The sequence below is a fragment of the Barbatula barbatula genome (genome assembly GCF_947034865.1).
Source record: "Barbatula barbatula genome assembly, chromosome: 23".
Classification (NCBI taxonomy): domain Eukaryota; kingdom Metazoa; phylum Chordata; class Actinopteri; order Cypriniformes; family Nemacheilidae; genus Barbatula; species Barbatula barbatula.
The window spans coordinates 16,636,392-16,660,730 of NC_136786.1; the positions used below are offsets into that span (position 1 = coordinate 16,636,392).

At 39.4% G+C, this 24,339-nt stretch overlaps 1 protein-coding gene across 1 annotated transcript in view; it reads left to right on the forward strand.

Moving 5' to 3' along the window:
* ek1 (eph-like kinase 1) overlaps positions 1 to 23,947 on the forward strand; it is a 44,837-nt gene extending 20,890 nt beyond the window's left edge. Inside the window, exons 7-16 of the mRNA XM_079487749.1 lie at positions 1,066 to 1,174; positions 8,498 to 8,565; positions 9,252 to 9,377; positions 9,631 to 9,816; positions 15,083 to 15,144; positions 16,628 to 16,837; positions 16,928 to 17,077; positions 17,910 to 18,103; positions 19,663 to 19,800; positions 20,715 to 23,947. Coding sequence (XP_079343875.1) covers positions 1,066 to 1,174; positions 8,498 to 8,565; positions 9,252 to 9,377; positions 9,631 to 9,816; positions 15,083 to 15,144; positions 16,628 to 16,837; positions 16,928 to 17,077; positions 17,910 to 18,103; positions 19,663 to 19,800; positions 20,715 to 20,808 — 1,337 coding nt within the window. The 3' untranslated portion in view covers positions 20,809 to 23,947. The remainder of the gene's footprint in view (positions 1 to 1,065; positions 1,175 to 8,497; positions 8,566 to 9,251; positions 9,378 to 9,630; positions 9,817 to 15,082; positions 15,145 to 16,627; positions 16,838 to 16,927; positions 17,078 to 17,909; positions 18,104 to 19,662; positions 19,801 to 20,714) is intronic.
* Positions 23,948 to 24,339: the final 392 nt, after the last annotated feature.

The following is a 24,339-nucleotide window of genomic DNA, read 5'->3' on the forward strand; positions in this document are numbered from 1 at the left end:
TTCTCTAGAGACCTACTGTAGCTCAGTTGACACCCGTTCCATTTGATTTTGTACTGAAAACATATTAATAATGTATATTTTTGTTTGTGATAACACATTGTAAGTGATGGCTGTAGCTGTAATAGAAATATGACGATAAACCATGGTTTGGTGTTCCATCAGCTTTAAAGCTGCCATAACACACACAGTTTCTGCCAATCTCATATTAATCTGGACTTCCTATAGTAGTATTGCATTTTTCGTATCTTCGAAGAGTATTTGGTTTGATCACATTTTTAAAAGATAGATACAGCTGTACGATTATTTCCGGAAAAATACAATCTCCTGGGGGTGTGCGGGGGGGGGACTATTTATTACAAGTACACGCCGATTGCCAACTAAACACAGACATATGATTTAGTTTCACTTACCTCATGCTGATCATGTCCGGCATCTTTAAGCGCTTCATCTATGAGTTTAAAACGATATGCAAATCCAGCGTTATATATAATATCCCACACTGAAATGCAGTAAACAAACAGACACACTTAAACTTCACTATCGCAAGAGTAACAAGCTGGAGCTCTTGAGGCAGCGCAGCAAACCTTGATAGTAAGCGGTTGGATCGTGGGCGGGCTCTTTCTTTCACCTTGCCGTGCTTTTCCTGGAGAATGGCCCAATAGAAGGAATATAAAAAAACTTGGAAGAAAGACGTATTAAAAACTTTCCGAAACAAGTCGGAGTGCTGGGGAGTGTATCAAGCATAGAAATACTACAACATACATCCAACTCGTTTTTTGACCATGTTAGGAATGAGAATCCAGCACGTCTAACATTGTAGAGAAGTCCAAATGCATGAAACGCGTTGCATGCCCACTTTAACAAAATTATTATATGATTTTTATGTTTTATAAAATGAAAACAAAGGATAATTTTTATTAATACATTTTGTATTTGTTGTATAGTTTTAATAAATGCATATTAGTTGAAAGACAGAAATGTGATTTAATGTTCTCAAATACTGGTGAAATCATATTCGCAAAAAAACTCTATGCTCTAATATCAACTTCTCTTTCTGTTTCTCAGACATGTTGGCGGTCGGAGACCCCAACCAGCAGACTATTCTGGCTATATCTGTAGCTGGTGGTGCAGTCCTGCTGGTCTTACTGGTGGCTTGTTTTGTCGTGAGTGGACGGTATGCATCATTTTCTTCTCTTCTCTTCTCTAATCTAATCTTTTTGTTGAATCAGTCCTTTACTTATTCTATACAATAAAAAACCTGAATGGAATTATACCAAGTCATCCATAAAAGAAAATGCAGTTATTGGCTTCCGGCTGTGCAGCCTCGAAAAAAAACAGTGCAAATCAGGCTTGTTTTACCATCAACAAATTTACATGAAAGATCAACCAAGTGTGTTTGATTTAATCAGAGAGGAATTGCAAAGACAAAAAGACAGAATTGGCCAAATGAGATGTAATGCGACTGTTTGGTTGTGTATGCTTTCATGTGTTTGCATGTTTCCATTTACACAAAATCAAAAGGACACAAAATTGTTTAGCCCTTTGATTGCACAGCGAGATCTATAGAGATGAAAGGAGACACTTGAGAGATCAATTGAGAGTGAGGGAGAGACACACACACACACACACAGTATGAGTGTTTCTATGGCTGGAAATGAGGGATCTAATGAAATGGAAATGAAAGGAAAGAGTGGATCAGAGGAAAGCAAAAAACCACGCTCAACAACAAGAAATGGTCAGGTTTCAATGACTCATGAGCTGTAGGTTGGTGTGCTGGACAGTATTCTTTAGATTGTTATTTTTCTTCTGTCGCTCAGGAAGTGCTTATGAAGAATAAAAGAGTGATAGAGTGGACATCTCTGGACTATTGGATGCTATATGATGCAGTTCTAACACAGAATGAGATTTCTGTCTGCTTTGCAATTTGTAACCCATAATGCACTGTAACAGAGAGGTCCCGTAGGATGTGTCATGTCGGCCAAGTTAATGCCTGTGAGCCAGAACCTTAGTGCCGCCACAGTTTTCCTCCCCCATGTATGAGTGCTGGTGGGAAGACCCTCAAGGATGCAATAAAAACAAGCTTGATGCTGATTTTGTATGACATGCTTGCAAAGTGAAACAAAACTTTCGTTCCATGCAGTCATTGCCGTGGCATTGGTTTGTTACATAGACTTACAGTAACAGGGTGTTAAGTTCACAATACCCAGCTGGGTTCTTTACACTGCTTTCAAAATGCATGAAGCGCTATTTAGAGTTTTATATTATTAAGTCCTGATTTCTTTACTGAGCTTTAAACGTACACGTTATTTTATGAAGTGAAACTTCATTGGCAGTGGGAATAATATAGGCAAGACGTTGTGAGTTAAAGTGAGAGTTGATGTCATAGTTTACCCACCCTCATGTTATTTTAAAACTGTATGACTTGGCAGAGCATAAAAGAAGATATTTTAAAGAATGTTGGTTACCGAACAATGGCGCTACCCATTCACTGCTATTGTATAAACGTAAAACCAATGATACCGCCGTTGTTCGGTTATACAACATTCTTCCAAATATCTTCTTTCATGTTCTGCAAAAGAAAAGGGTGAGTAGATGATGACAGAATGTTCATTTTTGGTTGAACTCATTTTTTCAATTCATCATTTAAAAGGGGTGCCAGCTCTTATCAGTTAACACACCAAAGTTAAAATTGGTTGAAAGAATTTGGAGACATGTTCTTTGTCCTTGTTTTTTTGTTCTCCGTTGAGCTGGCAAAGCTTGCAGTCAGCCAAATTTCAAGCACTTGATGAAAAACAGATCTGATTGGCTGCTTGAAGGTGTTGGCAGATGGTCGTCATTTGTTTTAGTTTTTTTCCCGTTTCCGGCTTGCATCTTGCATTTTAATTGCATTTCCAGATACATGTTGAAAACTTAAGATCCACTTGATTGTTCCTCTGAAACGTTCCCGCGCGATGACAGATGCCGCAGTACCTTAAACAGGTGCTTGCTAACCGTGGACGTGCACATTTGCAAGTCTGAGAAGCCTCGTATGCCAGCAGTGAAAATGGAGCATAGCTGAAGACTTCAGGCAATTCCGTTTATTTGCTGTTGGACGACTACCAGACCATTCGCTGGATCAAACTATTGCAGTTTAATGATGAAATCTTGAAGCCGCACGGACGTTTGCTGCAGAAATGATGAATTGATTGTTGGTTATCACATTAAATGGTTCAAGAGGGTGTATTGAATTTCTCCAGTGCGGTCATTGCATTTCTGATCGGTCTGGTTCTGTGTGTGTGTGTTGTGTTAGGAAGCTTGGTGGCCTTTTTTCTGGCACAAATTTGGGATGTGGTAAATCACACGATGGAGAAAAATGATGATTCGCGTAACAAAACACATTTGCAACTCATAAAGCAGAAACAATTTAGCAGCTGCTCTCTGACAGTTGGTTATTTCATGGGACTCGTTTAAATCTTAATGACCGAGTCAATTATTCAATTGTATCAAATCATACAAACAGTAAATTGTTCCCAGAGTAATAAAGTTTGGATGGCAGGCATCATTACGGAAAACATACCCAATGTACCCTGAAACCAAAAGGTGCACGGATTGCAGTATGTTCCTATGCGCTAGTTTTGAATACCTGTTTGTACCCGAAAACCTGCTTTAAGAAGAAAAATAGTTTTGGCACATCAAATCGTTTGTGACTTGAAATGAAGCAGCGGAATATAAAAGACAGAGGCATCATCCAGCTTTGCCGTGGGGTGGCTTCACAATACATTCTGTATTTGCTTTATATATTATAGTGTATAGAACATCTGAGGTTGGAAATGTTCTTTGTTATTCGCTTTAATGCTGAAGACGGAAGGACTGTTTTATTTTTGTTTGATTTAATGGAGGCATTATCTTCAACCCTTGGGACCCTTACAGTCCACCTCATCCAGCTCACAAATGTTCTGCCTATTTGTACACATGCATGGACATATGTAAACATGTGCAACTGCACACACAAACCAGAACTAAGCCATTCTGAAATACTTGAGGGACCCTGGCTTGTTTCGCGCTTAATTTTTCCGGACTATTACTATGGCTGCCCCTTGAATATCTCACTTTCGGTACACGGACGTGATCCGGTCAGAATTGGGTTTGATGGTGGGCCAGCCGTAGATGTTTTCAGATATGTCATCAGCACGTTCTAGAATATATAGGCGGATGATATGTTGGATGCCATATACACGAATGTGCAGGCTGCAGCATCCATGACATCACTTTTCTCTTCAATTAGCGTAATGAACAAACTGATGGAGTCGTTGCGTTTTAAACAGCTCAGAATTGATGAATGTCTGTTTCCTCCGAACACACAATCATTTCCTGTTTTTATAATAAGCCCGACTGTTGATCTCTGCAAAGATGACAGAGGCCTCTTTATGGACGGCATTATTATTTTGTAGGTGGGATCGGCAGAAGAAAGATATAATTATGTTTTTGTGACGGCTTCAAATTTGGTTTATTCTTTGTGAATGTACCGTACATTCTGAATACCCCAAAAGGATCAAATATTCAGTTAATTCTAATTAAATTAAAGACACTCATTATTATTTTGTTTATCTTGAAATAATGATACCATTGAGCATTCTTTTTATAAATTTTTCCTAAAAGTGCTTTCGATGCAGATGATGTTGATCAGGGCAGATGTTGAGCGACTGGAAATCTATTGCCCGTGTTTTATTAATGTCTATTAATTAGATGTTTGTCTTTTTATTTATGTTTGTGAAATGCATCAATACGCTCTTGTTGTAGATCTCAACAGGCTCTGAAAACTTGCCAGAAATCGATAATAAGCCATCGACCAGAAAACATCACGCCTCACAGATGCTTCAACTCTTTGTTTGAAGTTTTAGATCAAATACACGCTCCAGTGAGCTGTGGCAAATTAGCATTGTCCTTTAGGAGAACCGGCACATGGCAAGGACGTCTAAACAGACGAATTTTGTGCCGCGGTGCGGCCACCCCGCTGGGATGTATTGACCATGACAAAGGCATGGCATGTTTTCGAGGTGGCCAAAACTTGGGTGTTGGCTGGTCAGTCATCCGCTGCGGGCTGATCAGATGTCAAGACCCAGCTGGAGGCTGCATTAACTCATTAGCGCAATGAAATGGAGGATCAGTATGTAATAAACTAGTTTAAGGGTCAGAGGACAGAGAGGTCTTTAAAGAGCCATGCTTTTAATGTTTTATGTTCACACCTCATCATCTTATGTTGAACCTCTGCAAAACCAATTAGTAGTCTTGTGATGTCTTTGTCTAATGACATCTTGATATTTCTCAAGACTGATGTTACCTTAATGAATTAACCCCTTCAGAGCTTCAAAAAGAGAGCAGAAGTGAAGTTAGATGCTTCACCGACCAAAGAATGGTTTTGCTTAAGTGTTTAAAAGGATATTTTAATATGGATTTCCAAACGTTTACCAAGATTCTTGTCAGATATTTTCTATTTTGACTATTCTGTGTCTTTATGTGTTCCAAAACATGATGGTGATATCAGTATCTGTTAACATCTGTTGTCAGACTCTTTGTTCAAAAATCTGTTGATTATTACAGTTAAAGGTATATAGATAGTTCACCCAAAAATGAAGACTCTGTGATCATTTACTCACCCTCTTGTCATTTCAAACCTGTTTGACTTCCTTCTGCAGAACACAAAAGAAGATATTTTGAAGTATGTCTGTAATGGATCAACACTGGTACCCATTGACATGATTTTGTGTCCACACAGTAGAAGCGAATGGGTACCGTTGCTATTCGGTTAACCGCATCCTTCGAAATATCTGCTTTTGTGTTCTGCAGGAGAAAGAAAGCCAAACAAGTTTGATATGACAAGAGGGCGAGTAAATGATGACAGGATTTACATTTTTGGGTGAACTATCCCCTTAATACCAAAGAATGTATGCAAACTATATGAATATTTTGTACTGCCACAAACTTTTTTAAACATGTTTGTGTTTTTTATGTACTGTAAGTTGCATTAAATTCAAGGTTTAGGTAAATGACAAATAAGGGAGCACCACCTTTTTTTCCTTTTTTCTTGTTTTTATGTTTAAAATTTATGCTAGAAAGGAAGAACAGTTTAAGAGACTCGGCATCCCTCTTTTGAATACACACACACTTTCAGAAAAAGAGCAACACATGTCAGCAAATACAAAGCTGCACTACGGCACGTCACCTGCAGATACACACTGCGAGAGCAAAGAAAAGACAGAAGAGGAGTAGAAAGAAACTGGGTCAGAGACAAAAGGCTTCCAGCGGTGTAAGGCTGTACGACGTCTTTATCAGCGCACAAAAGGGATTTCAGGAATGCTTCCGAGTTGAAAATGTGTTAATTGCACAGTCCAGGACGCTAGTCTGCAAAATTCTGCGCTAAAAAGTAACATGCAAATATGCACCTTGTGCATATTGCATTTAAATGAGCTCACTCACAACCCCGGGCGTGAGTGATGGAGAGGCTGAAGGGTGGGATCACACTTCACTTTAGAAGCCCCCCGGGCGTCCCGCAGCGAGGGAAGTGTTTCATCAGTGCGCCTAGCTGCGGTACAGCAGGTGTGAGGGGATGGTATCCGTCTGCGGCACCTCAAGGGACAACAGGGCAGGTTAGAGAGCAAACATTTCTTTTCCGGGAGGGGTTGATTTACTCTTCCTGATTACCACATGCTTCAGACAAGCTGCCCACTGCCTCCACACCCCACGATACCATGTGCCCCTGCGTGAGCATGTTCCACTTAATGGGCCGTGCGTGTCGCACATGCGCCAGTTTAAGATCGGAGGGGTAGGGGGCTTGTATGCTCGCCGGGACTCCAGCATTTCTTTTAGGGCGTCTGTGTGGCTGTTGAACAGGTGGGGTCTCTCTCGAGACCCCCGGTCTCATTAAAAGCAGCAGAGAGGAAACAACGCACATGTAGCCCTAAACCCCCCACCAGACGTGGCTGAAAAGAAAGATTTACCCCCCATAGCTCCGTAGGGAGACGCAACAGACCGGATTAAAGCGGACATGAATGAACCCAGCAGTTTTCCTATTATGTAATAGACCCCTAGGTCTGCTCTCGCCCCGGCCTCGGGCTCTGATGATGCGACCGCTTCGGGGGCAGCTGAACACGCTGAAGTTTTTTGAAGGATGCACTCTGTGTCCTCTATTGATTAGCATTGTTAACTGCGTATAAAATCAATACCTGATGCTAAATACTGGCATGCGATCGCTCACCGCAGCTGCTTCTAGAATATTGCGAACTTGATAAGAGAGCTGAATGAAGGCTAGTTGATGTTTTTAAGTGTAATTTGGTGCGATTATAAGCACTCTTGACTTTACGGTGGAGCTGGGTACACTGCAAAAACAATTTCAGGCCTCAAATCAAAATGTTGTGATCTTATTTTTTTAACTCGATGTAAGTGTAAGAAACAGTCTCAAGTAGTCCTTTGAAATTGTGCTAATTTAAATATTTAGATGTATCCGGTCATTGACATCGAGTTGAAGCCAGATTTTTTTACAATGTAATGTTGTTGGTCCAAGTTTACTAAATCACAAATGATAAATTGTATGATATACAGCATGTAATTGGAAATATGCATGATTTGCTAAGATCTAGTGTACCAAGCTGTGTAAAGGGCAGACGTATGCAAAATTGGCAGACATTGTGCCAATGTCTTTCATGAACCATAAAACATTCACAGTGATCCTCTAATCTTTTTTATTGCCTGCTCATTATTTAAGTAAACTCCACTTTTCTCTTCATTTCTGTTCTATTCTTTTGTCATCCATTTCAATACATTTGATGAGTGGATATTCTTTTGTTGAGCTCATCGTCCTGTTGGAACAGATGTACAGTAGAACTTCTTTTAATTTCTTTTTAATCCACCCGGTCCCCAGCCGAGCTGCCTGTCAATAGACGTCCCCCTGACATCCTCCAAATGGATCTTGTCTAGATCGTCCTCATTTCTACATACCGTATAATTACTAGTTAGGCAGTCTTCACCATCACATTTTTGGTAATATGTTAATGCCGTGAAGAGTGTGTGTGTGTGTGTGTGTCACAAAGAGGATTAAATGAATAATGAACATAATTATCAATCATACGTCGACCACCTTTTCTCCCCGGTGTATTGGAATATTCATTATCTGGGGCATTTCCTCATTCATGGTCCCACTGTGAGAGGAATGATGTAGTTAATGATAAAGTCAGAGGTGTCTGGATTGTATTTTCCTGTTCTGTGGTGCTAAAGAGAGGATTAAAGCAGTGAATTTCCACACAGGGGGAAGAGAAATGGACTCGTAAGGCATGATGTTTAAACTATGCCGTAAAAAGATGAAAGAAGAATATATATAGCCAGACCAGGTCGCTGTAGATTTCATCCTTTGCTCTGTTTTCTTTGTCAGGGGAAATTGTAGTTAAATGTATGTATGTGAATTGGACTGTGTTCTGTTGTGCTGGTCTGTGTTTTTGTGCTTATTGATATACTATTGTTTCAGGCGCTGTGGATACATTAAGGCAAAGCAAGACCCAGAGGAAGAGAAAATGCAGTTTCAGCACGGACGAGGTAATGTATGCTTTATTTGAGTCTGCATAAGAAATCACTTTTTGAACGTGGTTATAAAAGAAAAAGTACAATTTGTCATTTATTCTCCCTTAAGACGATCCAAACCGTATGACTTTCTTTTCATCTTGAAACATAGAACGAAATTGGAAGTATGTGCTGTTTTTCTTTCAATTCAATTACGTTTAATGAGGAAAGTTTCAGTTTCATCTTATTCCATGTTTTCAGAGCCCATATAGTATTATTATTATTTAAAGACCAGACTGAAATTTGAGTTGAGTGGATGAACAATTCCTCAGAGCTCTCGGTCACAATATCTAATGTAATTCATCAAACACTTAGATAGATGGTAAGGAATGATCTCAACAAATGGGGTGTTTTTTTCTTTTTGGCCAGCCTTGCGGCAAACAGTTCTGTCTGGATGGATAAAGAAGATGCATGTTTTTCCAGCAAGCGTTCTAGTTATCGGTTAGAGTCTCTGCGGCTCTCTGCTCTGATAAATGATGTCTCTGATCGCTCTAGTTGCCTAAAGTGTGTTTTCTCTAATGACACTTTTCCTGCCCGCCAAAGACAATGTTTAATGGGGTTGAAAAAATAACACCCCCTCTTTAAGGAAAATGGATGGTTCATTCTAAGTAAATAAAGTGACTGAGAACAAACCGACTGTTTTCCTTACCGTTGTACTGCAGTCAAGCTTCCCGAAACCCGGACGTACATTCACCCGCACACGTACGAAGACCCAAACCAAGCGGTGCGGGATTTCGCCAAAGAGATTGAAGTCAACAACATCAGAATCGAGAGAGTTATCGGGGCCGGTGAGTCTAAACAAACAGCATGGTACAGATGTTCCTGGACCGGCATCTTTTGTTGTCTCTGGAGGAAAATTCCTGTTGTGCCATCTGAATAAAGTTTGAGTGAATTAGTTGCTTAACAGGAATGCTGAATATGTGGATGTGGACCGAAATAAATTATTTGAGTGAATCATGTAACATAACCTTAATGTCTGATCAGATGACAGCAATGTCGTCGTGGGTCAATTTCACGTATTAACAAGCTGTGTTTTCCCAGGTGAGTTTGGAGAGGTGTGCAGTGGGCGTCTGAGGTTGCCCAGTAAGAGGGAGATCCAGGTTGCCATCAAGAGCCTAAAAGCCGGATATTCCGAGCAGCAGAGACGGGACTTCCTAAGTGAGGCCAGTATCATGGGCCAGTTTGACCATCCCAACATCATCAGACTGGAAGGAGTCGTCACCAGATGTGAGAATTTACCCTTAACATACACACATGCTGTTTTTGATATCATCATGAGAAGATCTCACATGACTTTAAACTCACACTAGGCTGGTCTCTTTATGAAACCGAATTCCTCAGGGGTACCACATAGTAGGTACTTGAGCGGGGTTTACATTTCTTGTGGAAATACTTGGTTCACGTTTCACTGTGTTTATAAAGACGTTAAAATTGCCATTAATAAACGTGTCCCTTACAAGTAGGCTTTGACACAAACTACTGGGTCTCCGTGAGATGCCATTTTTTCCCTCGCACAAATGCATCTTACAATCTCATCTTCATCAAATACAAAATAGCAGATAGTAAATATGAATTGAATGTAAATATTGTAAATACAGATTTTCTACCCTGCTACTTTAGCATACAAATGTGCTGTGAAAATCTGCCGTTGACTTTCTCGTGCTTTGTCATTGCGAATTAGCATAGCAGATGTGATAACATCTGTGGAAAGGGCTTATATAAATACATCAACATGCTTCGTTGTTTCAAGTTGGAAAAAAGCTGTCATTTTCACTGTTCTGTTTGAATCTTTGCTTTTTATGAGGGTGTCTTGTACGTGCACTATTACATTGTCTGTAAAACGTCTCTTGAGTACCTGAATTGATGCTTACTGCTCCCAGATGATAATAGGAATGCTAATGCAGGCCGTGATTATAATAGGACCACTGAACCCAGCTTAAATTTGCTATTTTATTGAGTTTTCTATTGCTATTGTGTGGGTTTGAAGGCTCTTATTGTCTCTGTTTGAAAACAACAGGTGTGTTGGTCACTACCGAGTGGTAATTTCCTCTACAGATCTGTTTCTGTGCTTTCTAACCTCTGTGGATTAGCGGACAGGCTCTTAAACAAAAGGACCATCCGTATTCGTGCCTGCTGCATGAATATTGATAATACAAACATGTAATTGGACGTGGCTTTTGGGGATCATGAATATTCAATGTGACGAACATTAGCATTAATCCTCCCTTGACGTAACTCTTACTCGAGCGAAATGATAATAGTGGCCTGTGGTTTGATTCAGTTCAAATAGTTAATAATGTTGAATTATGAACGTTATATTTATGAAATGAAAGTACAATTATATTTTCCTTTTTTATTCTGTGCTGCTACAGCATAATTATGAGGAGACGATCGTAGATATTCAACAAGAATGTGGGTGAAAGTTATTATTAAATGTTTGGGATATCCCAAGATATCATTGAGAACTAAGTGCTTTTTGTAGGGGTCTTATTTATCAATTATTGCGTAATGTTCTTCAACAGAAGAGGGTCTTGCAGGAATGTAAAATAGCAAGTTATATATTTTTTCATAACAAAAGGATGGGTACATGCAAGCAGATCCTTTTATCCAAAGCGACTCACAGATGAAAAAGCATTTCATAAACACTGTACAAACTTTTCAGCTTAACTTTTTACAGAATAAATTATCCTAAATATAGGTTTCATTGGACGCGTACACCTGGTATGAAGTTATCTTCTGGTTCGGTTTCCATTTAATAATTGATTTGATATTTTATTAATGTATAAAATTAAATTAAAACTACTTAAAAGTTGATTCTTTGAGGAGGTCGATAGGAAGTTAAGTTTGGGCCACATAATAAATGTTTGTGTCGTTGCCGCTAAAACCGACTATAATATATAAAAATAATTAGAATATTAAATGTAAGAATTAAATTTATTTTATATTAAAATCCAAGTGCAAACTAAATCATAATTTTTTTGCACTGAGAAAAATGCCAGTGCACATTTTTTCCATAACTTCAGTGTACGGTTAGCAAATGTGACACGTTGACAGATCATATCACATATATTACAAATTATCTTCCCATCGCCAAAAAAGCATGCGTGTGCATGGAACACATCCTTATCCGCCGTTGATTGAATGAGATATGATAGCCAGAGTAATTTCACAGGTCACAGATCAGCCTGATGGCAGAGGGAACAGGGAGAGGAGAGGTCAGCGACCCTTCGCGCTGCGTTGTAGAAGCAGCTGTCAATCCAACCCCCTCCACGCGCGCACACAGACTAATCACAGCGCTTATGGGGCCGTCCTGAGATGCATTAAAGAGACTGCCGTACATTTGTGCCGCCTGATGGAGCGCCCACGAGATAAAGACAAAGACTTTGGCGATGTCATACGAAAAGCATCTGTCACGTAACGCAGCGACTCTCTATTATTACCACCTCAGACGGAAAAAATTAGACCATGATTGAACTTTTTGTAATGCAAATGTCTCTGAGAATGGCAGGAGAATAGACCTTAACGCCTCATTCAAATCCTTTTCCTTTCATCTTTACGAAAACACAGAGCTGTCATCGTCTCTGTTATAAACTCATTGTGCAGCTTACCATCAGATTGGCGCACTCGAGTCTACAATCTGATCATTCGCTGCAGATTTTGTCTTTCGAGGTCCGTTCCTGCTGAGTGTGAAGGAAAAGTATTATTTCGTAGTTTAGTAGTCGATAAATAGAAGAGGATAAATGATTGAATATATTGCTTTGTTGGAAACAATGGCTGCTTGTCTATAATGAAAAGGACACCGAGTAAATATCAATGCACAGTTTAAATTAAAGTTTGCGTGAACCTCCACGAATGTGTCTTTTAGTGGCCTTTCCATTTTTCGATGTCTGTTTCTCGCTGCTAAGATAAAGACCATAATTATAAGGAAGGCTTCCATTCCACTGCAGTAAGACATTTAGAGAAGATCGGCCCACCATGGGGTGTAATCTGCTCATCATTTTGTTTCAATCACGGACCTTTGAGTGCGTGTGAATACGGTCTAATTGGAGCGCTCATAAAACCTCTGGCCAGCTGATTGTGCAACATCCATCACTTTCAAAGCTGCTTGTAAGGATAAATGGCTGGTTGGTTTTATTAGCAATCTTATCAAAGACGCCATCAGCCACTTAAAACAGCTTATACAGCTATCGAGTGAGCTACATAAAAAATTGTGTGATCTGAATGTGCAAACAAGTGCAATATCAGGGAGCCACTTTTTATATGCATATCCTGTTGGCCGAGATGCAATCAAAGCTTCAAAGATTGAGGAACAGAGGCCAGGCTGTCCAACTAGCTCACTGTCAAAGTCATTTGTCCTGCGACGGCAAGTTAACGCGTGATCCGTTTTGATATCCCTCGCCATGCTCGAGAGAGATTTCGTTGAGGAGCGCGACGAATTGCGCTGGTGATTTACTTGCAGTGACAGCTCGGACAAACACCACGAGCCCGATTCAGTTCGAAACCACGGTAATATCTAAGGGCTGGGTGCTATAAATAGCCAGATGGGGTTGAATGAGGTTTTTATTGGATTAAATTGGGTTTCCAGTCCTCTGGTGAAATAGAGATTATATCCCTATAATGAATTCATTGACTCTGCTTGTAGACTCGCCAACAATTCTCCAGTCTGCGGGTTTAGATTGTGTTTAGAAATGGTCGGCATATGTGCTCTTATAGGCCCTGTGTCCTCAAGGACTCAAAGTCACTTCTTGCGTAGACTTCTTGTATTGCAGTTGAATTCACTAAGAGTGAAGAGATTTAGACATTTATCGGGTCTAGTAAGAACAGTGATGTGTGAATGTGCCATTTTGGTTAGATCATGAAAAAGAAATGCGCAAGAGCCAGTAGCGTCTAATGGTGTGACGGCAAGAAAAAACCTATCAATTAAGATCAATCTCTTATGCTACTTTATAGTGTATAATATAGTAGAATAATATAATATATTATTAACAGACATGTTTATACAGTACTTTTACTAAATAAGTGAATCAATTGAAACAAGTTATAGCTACTTTATAATGAAAGTTGCATTGAGTAGTACAGTCAGTGTGATTACATTCAGAAGTGTAAAGGGGCCTTTCCCCCAAAAATGGAAATCCTGTCGTCATTTCTCACTCTCGAGTTGTTCCAAATCTGAATAAATTTCTTCGTTCTTGTCGAACACAGAGAAAGACATTTGGAAGAATGCTTGTAACCAAACAGTTCTTGGCCACCGTTGACAACCAAAAGTACAATGGTAGTCAAAAGTGCCCCAGAATGTTTGCTTTCCTACATTCTTCAAAATATCTTCCTTTTGTAGTGTGAAATAATGTATATAAAAAGAGTCAATATAAAAAGTACTATTTATTTAGCTCCCCCATGTGTCACAAATGTTACCCTCCGTGTGAAAACCCAGCTTTTTTATGATTTACTGATGTTTTCAATGTAAAGAACATTCTGTGAAAATACAACCTTGATATCAATATAGATTGTGTAAGGTCATATAAATGCTTGAAATCAAATTTTTATGCTCATTATCTAATGATGAAACATTATGCGACTGTTGCTTGGTTCTCACAGACGGGGTTAGAAATTCATGTGACCATAAATTGTGAGACCATATTTAAGAAAAAAAAACCTCTTGTTAATAATAAACATTTCAAATATGAAATGGTAGAAAGGAGTGTTTGATATCGTGAAATGTACACGGGTCTCTCAGGTTTTCGTGTTGACGCGTGTCTGGTGCCCCGCGGTGAACACGTCTGCCGTGAGTTACATTCGTCAGCCATGTCTGATAATCAGAGCGGATTAGCATGTACTCTTCCTTGTCACATGCGGGGGGGGATGCGATGTATTCCTGACTGACAACATGTTATTTAGGGGGAATCGGTGAAGAATTTTTAATCACACACTGCAACGCAGGTGCGAACCCTCCTCCTCTCCCGATACGTCTCTCGCAGCTGTGTCTACAGTATCGTGGAGAGGTGAACGCTTTACCCATTTACGGATCTTTACACCCCTCTTGGCTCCTTCATCAGCACTCCTCCGCCCCCCAGGCAATTAATCACCCCCTAAACTGCTCCTCCCCCTTTCTCACCCCCTCCGTCAGCTCCACTCCTAAAGGAACTCATTATCATTTGAGGTATTTCTGTACAAAGATATTCTCAGTGGACAGCTCGCTCTAATTATCTGCCTGACTGTTATCGAGCGCTTTGATTAGGTGCTGTCAGTATGAGTAACAGGCAGCAGGTAGAGGAAACCAAAAAGGGACGAGGGTCTGCAAAGTAGGGAGGATGGGCCGGCGCTTTTTATCCCCGTGTATTTCTCTGTCAACTTGAAAATGAATTAAATATAGGACACAAAGTGGCAGCCTCAGTCTGCTCATTTGTTCTCGCCTGTGCAATTTCTCTCTGTTTTTCACACTTTGTCTTTCCTCTCTTTCTCACTCTCTTTTCCTCTCTCTCTCTCTGTCCCTTAGGTAAGCCTGTGATGATAGTGACCGAGTACATGGAAAATGGATCTCTAGACACGTTTTTGAAGGTGAGCATGTTCTATTTCGCGGCGGATGATGAAGGCCAACTTGCACCGAAGGAAACGCTGTGAAATATCACAGGAACACAAGTCGCTCGCACGCTTCTGCCACATTGGGCTTGACAACCCGCATGTTGTTCGGATTCACACTTCTCACTGCATGTTTTTCCTCATGCTTCTCGGTTAGTGATTCATTACTACGGCGGAAGAAAATGAAATAATCAGGCAAACGTAGTTGGTGATCAAAACATCTCATTTTGTTCACAGATGGTGCGATGAAAGTTTTAGAATTGGTTATGTGGTGACTTTTTTCGTAGGAGCGAGAACAGTTCGGTAAAGTGTGGCTGATATCTAGGGGTGACGAAATGGGTAGGACGGTGGTTCAACTTCATCTGAAATGAGAAGAAAGCCTCTATAGTGAAGCGCCATAAAAATTCATAGTAAGAAAAAATACTGTCATGTCAAGAGCCTTTAGAATTATTATTAGTCAAGTCAAGTCAGCTTTATTTATTTAGCGCTTTTTACAATTTTCATTGTTACAAAGCAGCTTTACAAGAAAACATTGACGCATATTATATGAAACATATAGGAATTTGTAGTCCGTTTTGACTTGCATAACCTTATATGCAGTGTTCATGAAATAAAACTATAAAATTCTATATTATAATATACAAAATATATAATATAACAATTAGGGCTGTCAAACGATTAATCGCAATTAAACGCATCCAGAATAACAGTTTGTGCTTACATAATATATGTCCGTATACTGTGCATACATTTTGTATTATAAACAAATACACACACATGCGTATGTAGGAAACATTAACATGTATTTATTTATATTTTTCTTAAATATATGCATTTACGTTTATATGCATGTATATATAAACATTTATTTAAAAAATATATAAATCCAAAAGTAATATGCAACAGAAACTACATTTGGATGTGAATGACAGTCGTACTAAAAATATAAAAACAAATTGTGGAAAATGCAATTTGTGAATGCCCAATTTATTTCCAAAGGCTAAAAAATTTAATCAAAAAACATTTCTGATTATATTGTTCTAGTAACAATAATTTCCTACTTTATTATTATTATTATTATTAAACACTTTTGCCTACAGCAACATGTCCATGTGCATCACTCAATCACACACCGCTGTATACGACGGGCCTTTTCTATCCATATGGTCTAAAGATTTACTAACACAGTCATTGTACCTCACTATAATGAAGTATCATAATTTGGTTAGTTGCTAACTTAATTCCCATCGCTCGCATTAAAAACGTTGAATGAACATACATTCATTGCCGTTAATAGCTTGTGCACCGCAACACATTTAATTAGGAAGCCAATGAATTATGTGATTACTCACGAGACAAATTTAGACCTGGCCAACTGTGCCGGCATCCACCGAGGTTGCAGACGGAAGAATTATGGCCACGGGGAGCCGGATTTGACACGAGAACTCTTCATTATGTTCAGAAACACGACGGGCAGTTCACAGTGATCCAGCTGCTGGGAATGATGCGAGGCATAGCTGCAGGGATGCAGTACCTCTCCGAGATGAACTACGTGCATCGGGATCTGGCAGCGCGGAACATTCTGGTGAACGCAAACTTGGTTTGTAAAGTGTCAGATTTTGGGCTGTCGAGGGTGTTGGAGGATGATCCCGAAGCGGCCTACACAACACGGGTACGACAAACAAAGAACTTATATGTTTGTCAACCAAATTTGCTGTCTGTGTCTAACCCTGTTTTTGTGGTTTTGGGATTGTTCCCTCAGGGTGGAAAAATTCCCATTCGATGGACAGCCCCCGAGGCCATCACGTACAGAAAGTTTACGTCAGCTAGTGATGTCTGGAGTTACGGCATTGTCATGTGGGAGGTGATATCCTACGGGGAGCGACCGTACTGGGAAATGTCCAATCAGGATGTGAGTGAAAGCTGAGTTTCTCTTTACACTTTATATACCGTTATAGAAACGTAAGAAGTTTGTGAGGTAACTTATGTCCTAAATGAAATAAAAAACCACAGAACTGGGAGAAAATGTAGCTCTCATCTCACAAGGGTAAAAAGATTTTCCTCGGCAGGGTGAACATTTCCAGATTTCAGTGCACAGGCAACTTTCAAATAAGGAAATCTGAATCCATGGCGGTTGATTCTTCTCAGATTTTCGTTTTTATTATTTATTTATTTTCTCCTTGTGAAGAGATTTTTCCTTTGGATTTGGAGGCTGCTGCATGGGGAAAGAGAGAGGGAGATTGTACAAGAGAGCGATTGAGACATTTGGGAATGATTTGGGACTGTATGCCCGTCACATTAAACTAATGCACTAAAACGTTTGCATGCTTGTTAGCGGATGCACTTTTATTGTGTCGGGGGAGCAGAATCTGAAAGTTCCATTCACGGCACAAACCACAAATCCATCTGTCTGCCTCTCCTCGCCATGGTAACGGGAAATCATGCATTGCCACATTTACAGTCTTCCAGGCAACGGTTAAGATAATACGGATGTTTGCATCAAGCTAGTATTCTTTTCCTTACGGCGGTATCATTTCAGAAATTAAACTAACTCTTCATTGCTATAACACAGAGACTCTCATACAGTATCTCACTCTCTCTTCCGAGTCGCAAGCGGATAAAAATGTATTATTCCAACCCCACACAAAAGCTAAATGCATTAAGCGGATGCATAAATCCACTCAGTATTCATGAAGCTTATAAATGTATGATTTTTAATGTGGAACATTCTCTCAACCCCTCAGGTAATAAAAGCTACAGATGAAGGCTACAGGCTTCCGGCACCGATGGATTGTCCCGTTGTGCTTCACCAGCTCATGTTAGACTGCTGGGAAAAGAGTCGTAACGATCGGCCCAAATTCGGGCAGATTGTCAACACTCTGGACAGGCTGATCCGGAACCCCAGCAGCCTGAAGCAGCTGGCCAACACTTCAGTCTGGTGAGCCAAATGCCCTGCGTGGATTACATTTCAATACAGTCTCAATCAGTTTGTTTGAGTATTGTGGTTTGTTTGTCTGTATATATATATATATATATATATTAGGGATAGGAATTGCTAGGCGCATTACAGTCCCATTCGATTATTTGGCAGATAAAAAAACATTCCTAGTGTAGCTAAAATATCACATCAGATTGAACTTTTATAGTGCCAGCATGTGTTTTAGCACCTGTGCACAAGAATGATCAGCTTTTGCGTGATATTTGCTTTGAAAATACATGTTGTGATGTAGAACAATGGTTGATGCAACACGTCTAAGCTTTGGCTGTCAAACCTGGCTGACAATCTCGTATTCCTCCCCATCCCTAGTATGTACTATATTTATATATATATATATATATATACATATTTATTTATATATATGACGTATGCGTTTTGATGTTTCTCGTGCGAGTGATCTAAATCTGGAGACCTTTTTTACGGTAATCCAATAAATTCCGAATAAATGAAAGAGATAAGATATCCTAGATTGAAGCCAGATGTGAGTCTGAACATTCACAATTCTCTGAATCGGGAGGGGTTGAGGGTGGTCTTGGCTGATATCTGATTGCCTGTCTGTCCCACTGCCGCATTTCGAGCGCTGCCAAAATCGGAGGCAGATGGAGGACTGGATTGTTTAGCCAGCGCTGGCCACAATTAAAGCCGAATGTGCAAGCTGCATTTTCCCACAAACCACTGGAAAGTCCCTGCCCAGCGTCCCTGCCATTAAATAAAATAGGTTTAGATCGAAATTACTCATGCTTGTGTTTGTTGCTAGAGATAGAGATGTGGTTTGTTCTGCAAATCTGGCTTCCTTCCGGATCTGGAAAGCTTAACGTGTGACATCTAGGCCAGATAAACTACTGATAATCTGTGGCACGCACACATGCTAGAACACATAAAGGGAGTCGTTTATAAAATCATGCCCTGGTGAAATATTCATTGTGTGTATGTTTTGACAAACGCCTGTATCATAGATCATTTTATTGATATTTGTAAAGAATTCTTGCACCAAGAATCGTTGTTTACTTTTAAAACGTCTGTTTAAAGGAATACTCCATCCAAAAATACAATCATCATTTAATCACCCATACGTTGTTCCAAACCTGTATGAATTTCTTTGTTGTGTTGAACACGAGGAAAGATATCTGGAAAAATGCAACTGACATTAGTATAAGAGTAATATTCATTTTTTGTTCTGCTAAACACAAAAGAAGATATTTTGAAGAATTGAGGAAAGCAAACAGTTCTGCATCTTTGTCTACCATTTTAAAATTTCCTACAAAGGTGATTGACCAGAAATGTCAGTCGCTAACATTTTTCCTTTTCAAAGACATACAGATTTGAGAGGGAGTAGCCCTGGTTGACATTTTTATGTAATAAACCTTTATTATAATTGGCTAATGATGTAATTTATATTATATCATTTTCAGTCCAGAGAAATCCTGCTTCCTAAAGCAAATAACATTTTGATCTTAAACAATTTGCATTTTTATAAGTACTTTTCTGTCCAACCACAGGGAGGACCCAGTAACCCCTGAGGCTGGGGTCAACACAGTAGGAGATTGGCTCGACTTAATAAAAATGGGCCAGTACAAAGAACACTTCTCTAGCTCCGGCTACATGACCCTGGACTCTGTTCTGTACCTCGGTGCCAGGTAAACAACAGCTGCAGGTCTTTTTTTCACAGTGTAAAATGTTTGGTTGCATTTTAAAACTCGAACCAGCGCTAGTGGTCTCTGCATACTGTACAGTATATACTGTTCTCTGCCAATGTTGTGAAACAGAACGCATTAACGTCCATTTGGAAGTTTAAACAAAGCTTAGTGAGTAAGTGAGTTTTTTTTCAAAAAGTTTTGTGGTCACGAAAAAATGTAACTTTTGGCAGTCAGATCATATAACAAGTTAAAAACCATAACTGTAATTACTTCAGAGTCACTCATTACACTGGAAATTGAAGGTGACGTTGAGTGCACTGCATCGTGGGATACCGTATTCTGTGCAGTGTGTTCTGTTTTTACTGCGCATTTGTGGAAATGTGATAGATTTGGGTATTCAGCATGTACACAAAGTTTGCACAGGGTACATGTAAATGTAAAGTAGTATGTTAGCATTCTAGCTGATGTTGAACATATTCCCTATTTCTCTGAAAAACAAAAAGACTGACTGAAACTTAACTACAAACTTTAACTCTCTAAAAATGTATAGTTCGCCCAAAATTAAATTGTGGAACTTTGGTTATGTGTCCATACACTGGAAGTCTATGGGGCCCAATCTTGTTTGGTTACCAACATGCTTCAGAATATCTTCTTTCGTATTCTGCAAAAGAAAGTAAGTCATTCAGGTTTGAAATGACATGAAGGTCTGTAAATCATTCAAGTGTTTATTCATATTTGGGTGAACTATCCCTTTAACTGGATTAGCTAGTCTGGCAAGCTGGTGGCCGGTTACCCAAACCAGTCCAAGCTAGACCAGCAAAGCCATCTGGGTTGGTTCATGCTGTTGTTTAAGACTTGATCTCACCAAGGCAATTTTACTCTTTCCCTCTCCTACCCATCCTTTTCTTTCACAGTGAACTGGATAAGATGGGAGTAGCGCTGGCGGGCCATCAGAAAAAGATCCTTTCCAGTGTCCAGTGTCTTCAAGCACAGCAGGTGGAAGTATAGCCCCCAACACCCTAGACCCATTCCTCTTCCACTGAGGAGATCACGAGCGTTTGTGCCACATGGAGGCAACTTGACTTATCTCTCTACCAGCACTAAAGTTTATTAGCCCTACATGAGAAAGATCCTGACAATACTTTCCTCATGTAATCAGCATCCAGAAGTGTTCTGAGATTGGAAATCGCTCTCGATGCTCGGAGATTGTCGACATTCACACCACAGTTGAGATCTATCGATCAGCGGGAAAGCGAAGACGAGAACCTACACCATGTGACATCACAGCACTGTGAACATCACGCTCCACTCCGCATTGTACAGAAGACCTTGAAGAAACACCGACTGTGTCTTGTGAATCTTTACCTGTTTTGCAAGTGATACTTTTTTTATGAATGCGCCTCTGAACGTGTCGTGTAGGACTGAACTCGGAACAGGAGGGAATGGGAGGTGTTCTTTAAAATGTCCTTGCAGACTTGTGTACATGGTTATAGTTTAGAGATGCTCTGAAAGACTCGTCATAGATCGCATAAAGCAATGAAGCACTGCTTTCTCTTCCACAAGCACACAATTTTATACAGAACACATTTATACTTGAGACGCTCCTCAACCCCCAAATCTGCTTTTGGCAGCATCTGTGAAACATGTCACACGCAGTGGAGCGTTTGGAGACCCCACCTTTACATGTTCTTGACATCTGAATTCTTAGGAAAAGTCTTTCTTCCCAGACTCGAGAGGACAGATGGACGATGTCAAAAAGAGGGCAGACGTAAAAGTTGAGAACTCGAATAAGATCTTTCGTTCACGGTTGCTGCAATTTTTTCAACACGGCGATGTGGAGAGCGCTCTTCTTAGATGTGGCTTTTCTTCTTATTTCATCACATATTTCACATCATCCATCTACGCCTCGTTGCTTTGATGGAATAAGAAGACGGAAATATTGTTGTGTGTTTATTCCGAGGGACGGCATCCCTAAATCATCCTTGTGTTGATGGAGCCACACGTGGTGAACTGTAGAACGTATATTTGTCTTGGATCCTGTTTAGTGTCAAGCTCCACTGGTTACCGAGCAGTTGGCACCTTTATATTACAATTCATTATGGGCTTATAATGACTGGAGAGGTTTAAACATATCATTTCCATATTATTACATATTGTAAAAAGTGTCAGTAATATTTCCATGTTGCTGGTACTTTAAAAGTAAGACCACATTCTGCTTTATCTTCCCATGTTTATTGACAGTGCTTTGATTTGCACTCTGCAATGGCTACGTGTAAAAGTAATAAGTAGCAAAGATTGTGCGCCGGTAGAAATTGAGATTTTGTACAGTGTTGGTTATTGTATTTGTACAGTAATGACTTGGTGTTTCAAAGGTTTTGTCAGTTGTAAATTAAGGTCGTAACTCTTATCTTATACTTTCAACTTTAGCTTTGGACACACAAGGATTGTGAGGCTGTAGAATGTAACGGATAAATTAGCTTTATGGTGTTAGGAAAAAGCTAAGCATTCTCAGGATTTTTATTTTTCACATTCAAGATGGCAGAAACTGACAGATCATCAGCTGTTCTGTCGCGATGGGTTCACTTTCGGTTTTCATTTCAGCCTTTTTATTTATGTTACTACACATCATTGCATTGCAAACCATTTGGGTTCTGTAAAACAGTATCAATAGCACAACCCGAGCACTCTGGTTAGAGATATTGATACGGATGGTTTTTTTTCAACATTTAAGAATATTTATGAACAGCAAAACTGTCTAAAGCAAGGTTAAACTCTCATTTTGTGTCCCTCTTGGTTTTCCTTTGGAGTTCAATTAAATTGAGAAGATAACGGAGAATGTGTATTTCTTCGAATTAGGTTCAATATTTAGTGATGAAAAAGTCAAGGTTGTTATCGTAAGGCACAACTTCTCTGTCCTCTACACATTTTTTACTTAAGAGCTAATAGTCAAATTACTGAAACATATGTGCCTGTTCAAATCTATAATTTCCCATGCGGCAGCAACAACAGTCAATAATTGAATGAGCCATTCCAGCTCAAAACTAACAACACTGATGGAGCACTACACTTCATTAATGAACTTATTTATATTTCATACATTTTCTTCTAAGCCGCAACATACACAAATACCGTACGCACACAAACTCTGCAGTAAAGCGTAAAAATGCAGTAAATATAGTGTTTTAGTCTTCAAAGTCCACGTTTTATGTTAGATTTCTTCAAATAATGCAGTTCATTCTGATGAATCATTCAGTTTACACACTGCCGCTTGCTGGTTTACCTGCACGTTGCATCAGGACCACTCAATCCAAACCCTCCCTCCCGTGTTATAGATGTCTCCCTACATAAAACCTTATTCAACTCCACGTGTTAGTGTGCTTATTAGGGAGAAATCTGTAACAATTGCAAGAGTAGATGACTTGCTATAAAATCACTCTTGTGGTACCGTTATGTCACGCAGTGATCGGTCTGCGCACCGCCGCATGAAGTAAGTCAAGCCTATTTTGGGGGGGGTCGACAGCTTGAATCAGGTGTTTTATATACTGTAGGAAGACATCTAAAACAATTACACTAGCTTAGACACGTCAATTTCAAACACAGTATTGACATTTCAATAGCCAGGTTTGTACGTCTCTTATACAGCAGTCACAGAGTTTAGTGCTTTATGGAATATATTTAATGATTGGGTTTCATCAGTTAAACTGAGAAGTCTAAACAGCAGTATTATAATTTTTTTGGATTATTTTGCAAGCAGTCTTTGTAAATCACTATGTATTTAGCAAACAGGACCGTTGTTTTGTTCTACGGGTAATGTCGTGGTTACAGCATTAATTCAAATCTGCTATATCGGTCTTGTGGCGTACAATGCATATTACAACCCACCTCTAAAGTAAAGGAATCCAGAGTCTAAAAAGCTTTTTTGGCTTGTACAAGACCAGTAAAGGAGACAATGATCAGAAAACTCTATTAATAGTCACTAAGGCATCGACTTTAGCAAAGCCTTCAGTCAGCACCTGAAGATGTTACCTCTACGTTTTTGTGTATTTTTATGTTGAAATGTGATCATTTGTGTACCGTTATTTTACAAAGCTCTTGTTGAATTGTATGCATTTTAAACATTGTGGCCAATAAATATGTCAATATTTTTAATCTTGTGTGGTTGTCTGGTATACTCAACAAATTTTATGGGAAACGAGTCACTTGTAAAAAAGCAGGATTTTTTTGCATTAGATAAACATCAAACCGAGTAATTTCTTTTAAAGGGAGCACAAGCATACCTTACAAAAGATTAAATTAAAAAAAGTCCAATTGCAAGAAATGTTTTATAAAAATAATATTTGGGGAACTTGACACCAAAAATTGGCTCCGACAAAAGAACCAAAGGTTGTTTCCAAATATTTGTGTCATTGTTTTTAAACTAAAATACTTGAATCTGAACGAGCATTTCTGTTTTATATAATATTATGAAGGAAAGGTCACTTCTCTAGAAAACATTGAACATCTGTCACCAGACGACAGATCTAGAAGCCAGACTCCCCA